At 40.2% G+C, this 14,905-nt stretch overlaps 1 protein-coding gene across 1 annotated transcript in view; it reads right to left on the reverse strand.

The window, feature by feature from the left end:
- Nucleotides 1–8,678: 8,678 nt before the first annotated feature.
- Nucleotides 8,679–14,905, reverse strand: part of RBM38 (RNA binding motif protein 38) — a 35,587-nt gene continuing 29,360 nt past the window's right edge. Inside the window, exon 4 of the mRNA XM_063297019.1 lies at nt 8,679–9,182. Coding sequence (XP_063153089.1) covers nt 8,879–9,182 — 304 coding nt within the window. The 3' untranslated portion in view covers nt 8,679–8,878. The remainder of the gene's footprint in view (nt 9,183–14,905) is intronic.

A 14,905-nucleotide genomic window follows, 5' to 3' on the forward strand; every position in this document is an offset into this window, starting at 1 on the left:
GTTTATGGCTTAAATTTTTGCATGAACTTAGCCAGTTTTGGTTTATTCAGCTGGGCATAGTACACATGGACTGCAAAACTTCATGTGATCACTAGATGGCAGCAGAGAGGTACATAAAATTCAACTTTGAATTTAGTAGTAGGCTTAATTCAAAAAGCCACCACTAAAGAAACAGTGGCTTAGTGAAAGACATTTGATGCATGAACACAGCTACTGACTTTCAACCCAACCTACCTCATGCAGAAGAGCCAGTCTGGTTAGTGCTAGAAAACGGGAGACTGTAAGTTCTAGTCCTGCCTTAGGCATGAAGCCAGCTGGGTGAGCTTGAGCCAGTCACTTTCTCTCAGCCCTGGGAAGAAGAAGGCAAAAGCAAGCCACTTCTGAAAAACCTTGCCAAGAAAACTGCATGGCCTTGTCTAGGCAGTCCCCAGGAGTCAACACTGACTCAAAGGCACACATACACACATACATACTGTAGATACTTCATGCAGATATTGTGAGATTAAAATGGGATGCATAATATAAAATGAACATCTAAGTTGTCTATAATTTGCAGAATTAAAACATTCCAGCTCTTTATCCCCAGAAGTTCTAGCAGCAAAGGACTGGAACAGCACCATCATTCCAAGACCCTCAACTTGCCAGGTAAGGGTTGGTTACCTGCCTCTGCCTTGCTAGGGAAATGCAATTATCTGGAAAATAGAGAACATGGCCCTATTATTAGACCAATCTCAGTAACATCACAAACAAGTCCTAGTACCACTCCATTTGATCAATCTCCCTAATGAGGAACCATGGAAGAAAGAGGCACTGGATTGCATCAGAGCTCCTGCTCTTCATCTCTGGGAGATAACAAGTTGCTATCAACAGGGAGAGAAACTGCTTTCCATGGCTCACTAATGCACAACTATTGGGTTGGTGATGGAAATGACCAAGTGACTTTTTTTGACAATTGAATACTTGAAGTTGCCTGATCCTAGATCAGATCAGAGGAATGTCCATCATGACTTGCATTGACTCTTCCGAGTTTCTGAAAAGCAGCTTTTCCAAACCCTTCCTGGAAGTGGCTCTGCAATTTTTGGCATTCAAAGCATGTGCTGAGCCACAATCTTCTTCAGAGGGTTGTTTGTTGTGGGGAAAACCTGGAGGAGGGAGCACTATGGATTCCACCTTGTGCTTCTGTACAAAAAGTAGGATATAAATCTGGTAAATAAATAAGAAATGTCTGCTACTGCCTATTCCTTTGGTGGAGGCAGATGGAAGAACCTATCAGCTGCTTCTCTTCTCCAGGCCTTGTCCAAGGAGAGCATTTGCTGGATTGTTTCCAAATTAAAGCTCAGATTCTAGAGTAGCCTAAAGCTAATTGTGGGATGCGGAGGCCTAGCTTCTAATATCAGATGAATTTCAAGTGGTAAAAAGACAAAAAAGAGAGAGAGAAACTAATTTCTGAAATATTTGTCTTCGTTTTAACAATGATCGAGCTTCTCAATGTTCTTTCTATCCGGAGTGTAGGTGTTTAGGAATTTTCTGGTAATGTGACAAGTATGGAGGATGACAACAGCTATTTGCATTGTCTCTAAAAACTGATGACGCATTTACTCACTCATGGATAAGAAATGGGGGTGGGGGGAAAGAGCTCTAAGAAGAAAAAAAGAATATGAGAAAGGAATAAGCAGAGACAGGTGTATCAGGGCTACTAGATCTGGGCTGCAAAAAGTCTATGTGACCACTAGGTAGCAGCAAAGATATACAGAAAAATCTATCGCTAGGTTGCCATATGTGGTCTAGTGGTCATACTGATTTTTGCAATCCAGAATCCCGGGATAAAGAAACAGCTGCTTTAATGAGTTGCTCATAAGCCCTGCATGTTCGCAATCACCTTTCCCAAAATCAAATCTGAAACACTGTATATCCATTATTATTTATTAATAGTAAAGCTGGTAGTAGCATTTCATTACATTTCATGCGAGAAACACATAAAAAACAGGTGGAGATTCAATCACACCATTGCAGCTACCATCTTGACTTCTTTACTATATCCTGCAGGCATCCATGGCAGGGGCGATTTGTAGCAGAACTGTTTCTTTACCTACCAGCCTGGACAATTTTCCTCTTTTTCTAAATGGGTGTTTCTTCTAACTTCCCCTGCTGATATAACCTTTGCAAGGGGAAACTGGAAGGGGAAACAAAACATACTTCTTGAACTGGAAAAATTTCTTCTCTGCTTTTGATTTTGGGTTTTTTTGTTTTTGGTGATGGTAGGGGGAATCCAAAATTACCTTTCCTTTTTCTTCCAGAACATCCTTTTTTTTATTACTTGGTAGCTACTGATGTATGGCTGGTAGATGCTTACACCTTCCAATTGCAGTAATTTCCCTTCCCTAGACCATTGGACTGTGCCTGAATTATGCATCATCCGCTAACACCAAACCAACCAACCCTACTTAGAGTAAGACCAAAAACATTCTCATTCTAGTGGAAATGTAGTGTGGAAGTTTTAATTTAAAAAATAATAGTAATAACAAAGTGTCCAGCCTAGCATTAATTCTAGGCCTCCAGAGCTGATCTTTTCCAAATTATTTTGCCACATACCACATTTACAACCACCTTGCTGGTGGTTTGTGCCTTTTAAATGCTTATTTTGATTAATTAAAGGAAGCAGTGAGGTCATGGTTATAACTCCTGACCAGAGATCAACACATCCTACGATGAGCTGGAAAGTGATAGATAAGTGTGACAGAGTATTCTATTGCAGAAAGCAGAAACTTCCAGGCATGGCCTGGTTGCACGCACACACACGAATGTGCACACACTATCCTTCTTTCTGTGTTGCTCTAGGAGAGCCATTTCATTTAAGCTGGTTTTGTAATCCAAATTGTTTCAGTAGCTTTTTTTTTTAAGGGTGGGGGGTTGCTTTGGAACAAGCTAATCACTAGATTGGCACATGTGTACAGGATACAAGGAGGGCAGGGGGGAAGGGAAGGAATTTCATTAGCACTTTCTCTCTGCTACCACCACCAGCATTGGTGATGGTCATAGAAATTCTTCCGCATTTTTTTAACAAGATCTCATTCAGCTGATGGAAGAGAGTGGACTTCAAACATTCCTTCACAACAAAAGAGAATTTGAGAAACATTCTTCTGGATGAATGCACTTTTATTTACAGGGTACCCTTAATTCATAGAATCATAAAATCCTACGGTTGGAAGGAATTTTGGTGGTGTTTTAGTCCAACCCCAGCCCGTGCAGGTATCTTCACACCATTCCAGACAAATGGCTCTCCAATCTTTTCTTGAAAATTTTCATTGATGGAGCACCCACTTCAGGAGGCAGCCTGTTCCATTGCTTAATAGACAAGAAATTTCTCCTTATTTCAAGTTTGGATCTCTCACTGGAGAGTTTCCACCCATTGCTTCTTGTCTTACCCTCCAACACTATGGAGAACAAATTCACACCCTCTTTCTTGTGGCATCCCTTCATGTATTGGAAGGATGCTATCATGCCTCCCTTCTCTTCTTTAGACTAAATATGCCAAGTTCTTTCAACTGCCCTTCGTAGCATTTAATCTCAAAACCCCTTACCATCTTTGTCACTGTTCTCTCCACTCTTTCCAATTCTTCATTGTCCTTTTTGTATTGTGGTGACCAGAACTTGACACAATATTCCAGGTGTGGTCTGACCAGTGCAGCATAGAGCAATACTATCACTTCCCATGAACTTGATGTTATACCTCTATTGATTGCATTGGATCTTCTGGCAGCTGTGGCACATTGCTGACTCCTGTCTAATCTTTGGTCTACCAAGACACCTAGATCCTTTTCACAAATACTACAGCTAAAACAGGTACTCCTTTGTACCTGCTTATCTGTTTTTTCCTGCCTAAGTTCAGAACCTTCTATTTCTCACCACTGAACAACATTTTATTGGATAGGGCTCAATGTTCAAGTCTATCAAGATCCTTTTGAATCTTGAGCCTCTCTTCTGGAGTGTTAGCAATCCCCCCAAGCTTTGTGTCAATTAGGCAAATCCAGTGATGTTTAAGGACTGGATTTAAGGACCCACTATAAAAGATTACTGTCTCACAGTAACACCTGGACACAGTAGCACCTGGACAACCTTGAATGAGCTTAGAAGCTAAGCAGGGTTAGTATTTGAATGGAAGACTATCAGAAGATCCTAGGACTGCAGGTGGAGAAGCATGGCCATGAGAAATCGTATCATTCCAACAGAAGAGAACTCAGGGTTGAACTGTGGAGTCCTTGGTGCTCTTTGAGCTTGGTTGTTTGCTTGCAGATGTTTCATTACCTGACTAGGCAACATCTTCAGTGCGAGTGTGGGGTTTGCTCCCTGATTCTATACAGTAGCTTGCCCTGCTAGTGTTGGTGGGGGTGCGGTTTTCTCCTTGGTAGTTCCTTGATTAGGTTATTGTTTTCTGCTAGGTTGTTTCTCTGGTGTTAAGCAGACATTAAGCAATCTGGGTGTTGGTTGCTGGAAGGGATGTATTCTGGTCTTTTTGTTTCTTTAGCTTTTTTATTGTCTCTTTTGAATGGTATTTAAGTGTAGTTTATCTCAAGGTTATCTACTGATGGCTGATTTGTCTGAATGCTAAGCTTCCAGGAATTCCCTAGCATTTTTGGATTTGGCTTGGTCTAGGATGCTCACAGTTTCCCAGTTAAAACTGTGGTTGAGTCTATCCATGTGTTGTGAGATTAAGGAGTTTTCATCATGTCTTCTGCCTGCTAGTTGGTGTTCATGGATGCTCTCTGCTAGTCGTCTGCCTGTCTGTCCTACACAGTGGCTGTTACAGTCCTTAACACTGTATGTTGTAGATGACTCTTCGTTTTTTCTTCTTGGGCTGCTGGGTCTTTTCACTGGATATCATATATCATATCATATCATATCATATCATATCATATCATATATCATATCATTGGAATCAATTCATATTATTGGAAGATTGGAATCATTGGAAGATTGGAATCAAATTACATCATTGGAAGAAAATTGCATGATTGTGCCTTTGAAGTCACCAGTTGAGCATGACTTGGAGACTTTATCTTGATAAAAGACATTTATGGGAAGCCCATTTTGTTTGCCAACTCAGGCTGGGTTGGGAGTTTCCATTCCACAGAACTGTTGAAAAGCTGTGACTTGTAACCATGCTGATCAACAGCTCCTCTGCGGCCAGTAGCTTGCTCACTTGCCAACCATCTCAGGGTAGAGTTGCCCTTGCCAGAATGCCCTATTACTGCCTGATAAGCATTCCTTCTACATTGTTCTCTTCATTCCAGTATAATCTTCCCGTTCATCATGAATGATCTTTTGACAATTCCATCCATCAAAATATCCCAGCACACAAAGCGCATGGAGAAACTTCCCTCTTGAGTGCTCTCCAGTTGTAAAGCTGCCTTCCCCCCAAATTCACTGAAGCCCAACCAAGCTATGAAAAGATTCTTTTTAAAATGTTTGATGGGTGGGGCTAAGTTTACAGCCTTTCAGTTGCTGATGCAGTTACTGTTCTAATTGCTGGTAAATTTCTGTACCCAATTTAAGAGGCTGGTTGGATCTTTAAAGCCAGTAGTGTACATAGGATCCAGAACAGCATAGTGGTTAAATGGACCAGGACTGGGGAGACCCAGATTCAAATCCAGCTTCAGCCCCAGAAACTTAGTGAGACTTTGGGCTACTTGCTTTCAACCTACTTGACAGGATGCTTGTGATCAAACATTTTGGAGGATTTGAATGTTTGGGCTCCCCAATACTGGGGAATAATTTTCATGTTGCCCCATAGTTTGTAGTGTGCCCCTCTGCCAAGCAGCTGAAGCATATCCTCCTGAATGGTTTAGGATGAGTTAGGAAGCAACCCAGGCATACCAAATGATAAATCATTAGCTGAATTTGTATTACCCCCTAAATCAGTAGTAATCAACTTTTTCTAAGTTGGGGCTTGGTATAATGTACCAAGGAATGTATTTCCAAAAGTAGCAGGTGAGTCAACAAGAAAATTAAATCTGATTCCACTGATTTAAAATTAAATATATATGATTATTCTCCACTCATGTCATGAGCACTGATGGTGAGCAGGAGGGGGCCCCTATCCAGGGGGGAAAACGCATGCGTAGTAGCGAGGAATTGAGCAGTCATTCGAAGAGACACAGAACAGACCCGCCTTGACTTTTGGGGTTTATCTGTATGGGTTTTCTCACGCTTCTTCAGTTTGTTAGGATTTTCTATCTAACGTAGCAGTAATAAAACACTAGAGACTTATTCCTTGTCTCAGCGTGGTTCCTGCCTGTTAGGACAACTCATATATTTAACACTGTTCACCTTCTGTCATATTGAAAATTAGAGTTGGGTAACTGAGGGCCACATGAAGCTTGGGGACCAGGAGTGTCTGTAGGGGTGGGTGTCAAAAAAGTCAAGATGGTGTCCACCACCAAGCAGATGCCCCTGTCTGGGACTTCCAGGCATCATGGCTACTACCACACATTGACTGTGGCTAGTTTCTGTCAGCCTTACCAGGTAGACCAGAGAGGAAACGCAACCGGATCAGCTAATTCTACTTTATTATAAGGTTACATTAACAGAACCTTGCAAGTCTGGAAGTACAATTCTCCTCCCATCTCCTTTACCCCTAAGGAATTAGGGTCTCTTCTGAGCCTCTTGACCTACCCACTATCCAGCTGCGGGCTTTGCTGTCTCTTATCTGACCGTTCCCTTGGCAGTTTCTCTGGGCCCAGTCTCCCAAAGTCATTGCCCCATACCATTACAGTTTCGTGTAACACACTAAGGTAAAACCACAACATTATGGCTTTCTGTAATGTTTGAACCTGGGCAAGACTCAGCCAGATATATCCAACCTGTCATGAATATATTGCTTGCATTCTTTGGAAGCCATGTGTAGCTTGTTGCATAGTATCTGGGGTCAATCTGCTTAAATCCTAAATTGCTCACATATTACACCAAGTCATGGTTTGTTCTCTTCCTTCCTGCCACTGCAGAAATCCCAGATAGTGCAATAGAAATCTGCTGGCAGAATGCAAAAATTTAGCGGTGCCTTTTTCAGTTTTCCTCTATTTATCTGAAAGGAAATTGACTCTTTCTGCTCATTCATTCATTCACTCATTGATTTATTCATTCATTCAGTAGTGTAGTTGTTAAGCATTGGACCAGAACTGGGGAAATTCAGGTTCAAGTACATCTTTAGCCATGGACCTGGGTGACTTTGGGCAAGTTGCTCTCTTTTTCTTTCTCTCAGCCCAGCCTACTTCACAGGGGATAAAAAGGAGATTCCCCACCTTGAGCTTCTGGAGGAAAGGTGGGATATAAGTCAAGTAACTTTAAAATGGATCTTCTTCAATTCTTGGAGAATTCCGTAATGGAGACAGGTGTTTTTTCTCTATGACTTTTCTGTGGTTGGCCTGTCTTCATTTTGGATAAACAGGACAGGTGCGTTAGGCTTCAGGTAGGTCCAGTGGTCCTGTTTTGCTTAGGACCATCTCCCCCTGCTCCCCCCCCCCCATGTAAAAAGAGGAATAATGTGAACAGTGTCACTGCTACACCCAACAGGGCCCACAAAGGCTGACTTTTAGTAAAATCTTTTACTTTAGCGCCTAACAAAGTCCAAGATTCACAAACTGGGGCATTCTAATCCAAACGCATCAGGACATACTGTACAATGATGTAGCAACCCACAACTATCTCCCAGTCTCTCATAAGGTAACCAAGCACAATAAAATGGTGTCTTAAAATTCAAAATAGTTTATTGCTCTTCTTTGTAAAAATGCACTTCTTACACTGCCTTTTACCTAATCAGCACTTTGTACCACTGGGTCTCAGAATGTAACTTTTTCAACTCACTTGTTCAAGTGTGTAACACCGTATTAGAACTCCGATTCATTCCTGCCGTTCACCTAAACAGTGCTGATCTAAGACCCCGCTTAGCTTTTATATAAATACTGTAAAATTTCTCTAGACCTGCAACATCATAAACAAAAGATCTATTAAAGTAGACAATATGTTCAATATTTTTTCCTACTTTTCTTGGTTTAAAAATATACCTAAAACTCTGAGATAATCTTAAAAGAGTAACAATTACAATAAGAAAAATACAGTGCATTGACTTGAATATTGCACCGTCCTTAAAGCCAATATTATTTTTGTATGTTGAAAGCAATTTAGAACTCCCCCCAACATACAATAATTTAGGTTTGAGTATTAGACAAGGCAGATATTACTATATTTTCACCTGCAATTCACAGCTCCTGTGAATAAAGAGAGATCACAATAAATATTAAAATAGGCTCTTTTTTTTCCTGTAAGGCATTTGAGTATTACAAAGTTTTTAATAGAAGCCCCCCAACCCCCTGCCCCCAAACACTTGCTCCTTTCCCCATTTCTGTATTCTCCAATTGCTGTTTGCAGCAAGGCTAACTAACAGATGGCAGGAGTTTGATGGTGCAGTAGCAACATAAGTGATAAAGCAGAAAATGACTGGTGATAAAGTAAATTGCTACGAAGTGTTCAAGAGTTTGCAGTTCACTTTAAGAGCAGGGGGATCATTTTAGTCCATCTTTGCAATAATATCTGTCTTGATAAAAAGAGGGAGGGAGGAAGGAAAAAAGAGCTTTCCAATGTTTATTGTAAGTGTTAAGTCTTTTTGCAAGGATTTGTTTTTTTTTAAAAAAAATGTCTGTAACACTATAAATAGCTTAGGTATTGATATGTATCCTTCCTAATATGGTTGATTTTTTCTTTTTTAAAAAAGCTTGATTTTTTTATTATTATTATTATTATTATAGTTTTCCTTTGCTTTCTCGGCCCCCTCCATATTTTTCCATTCCTTCATAGAGAGAAAGGTCTTTCTGGAGATGGGTTTCTATTGCATACGGTCTGGTTGCAGCTGCGTTGGTGGATACTGCACAAAAGCTGTGGGTGCTGCTATTGGTAGACCAGCAGCCGTGGCAGGTTGAGGAACGGCACCTGTGTACCCATATCCCACAAAGCCAGGAGCAGGGGAAGGAGCATAGGGATACTGGTCGTAGGCAGCAGTGGTGAACTGCGAGTAGGCCTGGCTTGCGGTTGTGTAGTCTATGTAAGGAGAAGTGATGGACTGGATAGGAGTTGGGATCACCATGCTGGGCTGAACAATTGCTTGAGGATAGATAAAGTGGTGGGCCAACCTGTAAGGAGAGAGAGAATGAGAGAGAGTGAGTGTGTGTCAGATTGTTACACTAAACAGTGAGTCAAGCCATAACTGTGATATGGGAAAGCAACAGCACAACTGAGGTTTAATTAAGAAATAAGGATTACTGAAATCACGGAATGATTAACTGATATATTCTTAGGTATAATGGATCCATGAACAATGTAACACAGAAGCTTCTGTTCACACTTACAATCAGCCAACCTCTTCAGAAGTAATCTGTATCACTCCCTTTCACAACAGTTAGTATTCCCCACATGTTCACCAAAACGGACTATTCTTTAACTGGGATGGCAAGACACATGGATTTCTTCAACCCTTGGTGCTTCCTTCAGCCTGTTGATTCCTCCACTTTAGGTGAGCGGAGTTCTATTTTGGCCCTGTCAAGATCTAGACTCAGTGAACCTCATGACTGATCTCAGGCCATTGAGAAACCCAGGTTGTATCTACATGAAACATCAAATGGAGGTCATAGTGATCATAATTAACACATGCAAGGAAGGGATGTTTAATTATTTTCCTTCTGTACTCAAATGATGGCACTAGAAAGCCCCCACGAGCACCTGACATTTGTTTTTGGAATGTTTGGGAACATGGCTGAAAAGGAAGGGAAATTCTTGTTGATTAACTCAGGCCATGTTTACATGGTTGTTCTGCACTGGGGTGCAAAATTTCTGTTGGTTTGAGGCCCATGCTAGCTTTCCATAGCATGTTCTTGGCAGCACTCCAGAAATGAACAGGGAAGGGACCAAAAATGGGCCTGATTTTCAGGGTTATGTGTAGTAAAATGTGTGCCTTGAATCTCTGTTAAGACTTACCCTATTTTACTCCCTAATTCACCTGCATCCCACAAAAGGCCATGTTTTTCTGCTTTGTTCAAGGGAGAGCTATGGACTTGCAAAAGGCACGCCATACTTTTCATACAAATGCTGGTTTGCATTTCTACTCTTATTACGCAGAACACTCTAAAAATAGATTTATAGGATAGATTGCCACCCACCCCTGCTCCCAAGTGGCCAAATGTGCACATCACATTTAGTGTTAAGCCTTGTGCAGCAGCCCACAACTAAGGAAGCAAGATTCCCATACAGAGTCTGATTAGGCAGAATTATTGCAAGGAAAAAAAGGCTAGATTACAAAATCTTGGAATAGAATGGCCTCCTTTTATCAGTGAGGATGCTAAGGAGGGCCTCTCTATTGGCTTTGATCTTCTTTCTAACTTAGTATTACTTTATTGGGGTGGATGTTAATAACTTATCTGAAACCACAAAAATGGCCATCTGTTGTTGTCCTGCAACATTTTGGAAAGCTTCATTGTTCCCTCGCTCAGGAAATTCCATCGCTCTTGGGTTAGATAATGACTTAGCAAGCCCATTTGCACAATATGCTGAACAAGGTCAGTTTCACTGTTATCCTTGATTAGTTTTTTTGATGGCTTAATATGTTGGGCAAACACAACCTATCTGATACATATATAGTTCATTGGATTGTGTGGTGTGCTCTGCTCTGTGCTATGTGAGTACAGACACTAGGCAGCACAAGGATGTTGGCAAACCCGAAGTGTCCACCACTAGCAAGGACAATGATCTGCCATGTACATCTATTTTATTTTCTTTTTTTGCTGTTCAATTGTTTCCTATCCTCGGCAACTGCCTGGACTAGTCCCTGCGGTTTTCTTGGCAAGATTTCAGAAGTGGTTTGCCATTGCCTCCTCCCTAGGGCTGAGAGAGAGTGACTGGCCCAAGGTCACCCAGCCAGCTTTCATGCCTAAGGTGGGACTAGAACTCACGGTCACCTGGTTTCTAGCCTGTTGCCTTTACCACTAGACCTAACTGGCTGTCATGTACATCTGTCAAAGCCACTTAAGAAAGATATGAACAATCGTATCTGTTTAGAACATGTTGATGGTTATTGCCATATTCAGTTATTCAATCTATTCCTTATCTTAAAAACATAAAACATTGGGGTGGGGGGATGAAGAGAGCAAAGAAAATAACATCATTATAGTTTTTCTACAAATTGTGATGATAAAGAACCCAATACAAAATATGCACACACAGTTTATATACATAAATATCCCTGAGATGGGTCCTCAAGCAAGGCTTAAGGTCATCATGGTATATGACAATGTATTCAAAGATATCACACACATGCTCCCTATTTTTGAAATTGTGGTCAGAAAGATCGGTCAACCTTCCCCAATCCACCTCTCTCCAGAGGCGTCAAGACTACCACCCCAACAATAGGGTGCTGGTTTGGGAAAGGCATGATGGAACTTTTTGCTGAAAATGGACAAAAATGAATTGATCTCGGGATTCGGTGATTAAAAAGGGGTGTTTCTGGGTAAGAAGGGAATCCTGGAAGTTGGGAGGGCGGAAGTGGTAATAACTATGTTTCTCACTGCTGCAAAAAAGATAGGAAGTTGCTTCTTTAGATATTTTCCTCTTTTTTTCTCTTTCTTTTTCCTTTCTTTCCTTGACTTTTACTGTTTCTCACTTTTTCTTTTATCTTTTCATATTTTTTCTAGTTTTTTCTTTACGTTTCCATAGTTTTTAATCCTGTATAAAATTATTTCTCAATAAAAATTATATTTTAAAAAGTTAATAAAACTTTAATTAAAAAATTAATAAAGCTTTAATAAAAACATTATATTATTAAAAAGGGAGGGGGTGAGGTTGAGTTTCCACCTAAATGCCTTCTTCTATTTTCCCCTTGCTATACCTACGAGGTAATAGCACCAAAGCTCCCACCGCAATCTATTATCTGATGGGTGCAGAGTAATTTATTCTGGTTTAAATCATAGGAGAGGCCTTTTTCAAGTTTATGTAACATGTCAGGCTGTTGTCAAGGACTCCACTTTTAGACATGCACTGCCACAATGCTGAAGGCTTTTTTTGCAGGACAGCAGTGACTTCAGGGGTCATCTGTTGTCAAGCATGAAATGCTTATTCTATTTATTTTCCTCCTCCCACCTCCCTATTCCTATTTCCCTGAAGTCACCAAACATGCACCCTTCATATTCCCTTTACAGGCTGAGACTTGTACAGGTTTCAGCTGAAAGGGCACCAAAAAAAGAGAGAGAAAAACTTAACCGAGTGCAGCTAAGCATTTAGCGCTATGCTCTATTAATTCCTTTTTAGAAGAAATTGCTAAAAGTAGGCTGGAGGGGGAGGGGGCATCCCAGGGGGCTAGCAGGGATGGCAGAGAACATCTTCACTGGTATATTTTTTGGTTAAATAGTATATTTTGATTAATTTTGCAACAGGCAAGCTCTTCCCTCCAAGTAGTTGTTCTGGGGCAGCACCCACATACCCTCAGATTTCTAAATGCCCCCAAATAGTGCCTATTCGTGCCAAAGCCTTTATATCACTCATGCAAAAAGGCAATTATTCTATAGGTCTTAAAATACTATTTCAGTTTTCTAAAGTCCTATCTGTTTCTTCACTATTTGATAATCAAAGTGATAATCAGCAGCTATATATTACAGTAATACTGTATGTACAATTTAATAGATTCTGCATGGCATATATGTTTGCATTTCAATGGGCAAGAATCACTAGATAGAGCAGAAAGACACTTTTTCATCTGTACCAATGTGGCATTTATCACAAGGTTCTCTTGGGCAATCCCAAATCCTTGAGAAAAGCCATTTGTATTTAAATCCATAGATCTGCAGCAGTGTGTTCCCTGTTCTTATGATTCTGAGCAGTTTATTATCCATGTGGCATACACTTGTACAGGTCACCCATTCCTAACTTGGCACCTTCTCAAAGTGGGGCTGCAACTTCCAAAATTCCCAGAACGCAGGAGAAAAGGCTGAAAATTATGGGAGCTAAGTTGCAAAAGATTTAGAAGATACCTGGTTGGGGATGGATATTCTAGTCCAGTCTTCTCCAATGTAAGTGCCATTCTGATGTGTGAACCAACTGCAAGAGTTCTCAGCTATGGTCATAGTGTCTATGCAACACTAGGAATTGATAACCTAATGTCTGGTGGATACCCAGAATTTGGTAGGCCAGTCTAGATTTTTTTCATAATGGACAACTGATTGCGAGTACACTACTCAGTTATGAGGTTTCCCTGCACACGCACACGCACACGCACACACACACACACACCAAAAATCTGAAATTGATTCTGCTGCTGTCCCAAATGATAGCAAAGAATAACCTGGACTTGCTGTTAAGTACAATAGTTTCAAAAGTGGTTTCCATATCTTATTTAATATCAGCCCTTAGCCATGAATAATGGATGTTGGCAACTAAGCCATAAATACTGTTAAGGAATGGGGAATGGGTGGCTTAATTTAGATCAGACAGAGAAATGAGCAAACAATTCTTTTAGCCATAGTTAAGAGACAGGTGGCTTTATACTGATTGCACTTAAACAAATCTATATTTAGCCTGCTGGGGGAATAGAGAAGGAAGAATCTTTTTCAGCAGAGATAGAGCCAAAGGTAGAAACTATTTGTGCCTAGGAATGTCTCTGTAATTTCTTTAGAAATACATTCAATATAATAAATTCATTTTTATGTATCTGAAAGCTTCTTCACCTCCCTTATCTTAGATGTCTATGATGTCTGTTTTGTTTTAGCGTTTTGAGTCTAGTGTCTATTCCACATAGCAATTCACATACTGCTCTAAAATGATTGTATATCTTTTCCTCTAATCAAGCAAATATTATAATCAAGTTAGATAATTTGCAGCACTCTGAATGTTACTGCACTACAACTCCTGGCATCTCTCACCACTGGCTATGCTTCCTAGGAATGCTGGAAGTTCTCTCCAGTGCCTATCCTTGGAATAAGCCTTTACAATTCTTCTTACATCAACCTTAGATATTAATTTAATATGACCTAAATTCCAAACCTTTTCTGATTTTAAAACAGGTTGAAGGAAGCTTTAAAGTGGAGAAATTAAATTATCAAACACACATGGCAAGCTAAAAGTTTCCTAGAATAATAGCAATTCTTTGAATTAAATTTGGATTAATTGTTTGGGTAAAAGAGAATACACACAGGCATACTACGTTCATTAAGTTTTGATTACTTTTTCTGACCAAAAGCACACACCAATCATGTGATGAAATTATCTTCTGGCTAAATTATTTAAAGATGCATCACAATGTTTTAAAACTACAACATTATATTTTCCTAAAACTTGAAAAAGGTGTTCTTCTATTTTTCATCTTTTAAAAATGAACTTCCCCTGATTTGCAATTCAGTTTAAAAGATGTGGGAATCCAAGACAGGACCCAGATAACCACTTTAAATGCCAGAAGAAAATTTCATCAGAAATGCAATTATGAAAAACCTCCATCTTGAAACGGTCATCACACATCAGATTTACCCTCTGAATAGGAGCTCGGGAGGTTTTCATGGCATTACTGATTAACCTCTGGCCAAGACCACAAACAGTCTGAGCACATACCAAAAAACATACTCAAACCTAAAACTAGAACCACTGAGGGTTCTTATAGAGATCCATGCCAGGTTTCTCTTGCTACCAGGGGAACAAGCATATGGCCACAATCAAGGTGAGACAGTTGCTCCAGGGCAGGATGACATGCACAGAGTTAACAAGACACAAACACAGGATATATGCACTCATGGAAAATTGCAGTATCTGTAAAAATAGGACATACCTAGTTTTAACTTAAGAGCAGTTAATTTTATAGAAAATTTAACCCCATTCCTAAAAT

The sequence above is a fragment of the Candoia aspera genome, chromosome 3, assembly GCF_035149785.1.
Source record: "Candoia aspera isolate rCanAsp1 chromosome 3, rCanAsp1.hap2, whole genome shotgun sequence".
NCBI lineage: Eukaryota > Metazoa > Chordata > Lepidosauria > Squamata > Boidae > Candoia > Candoia aspera.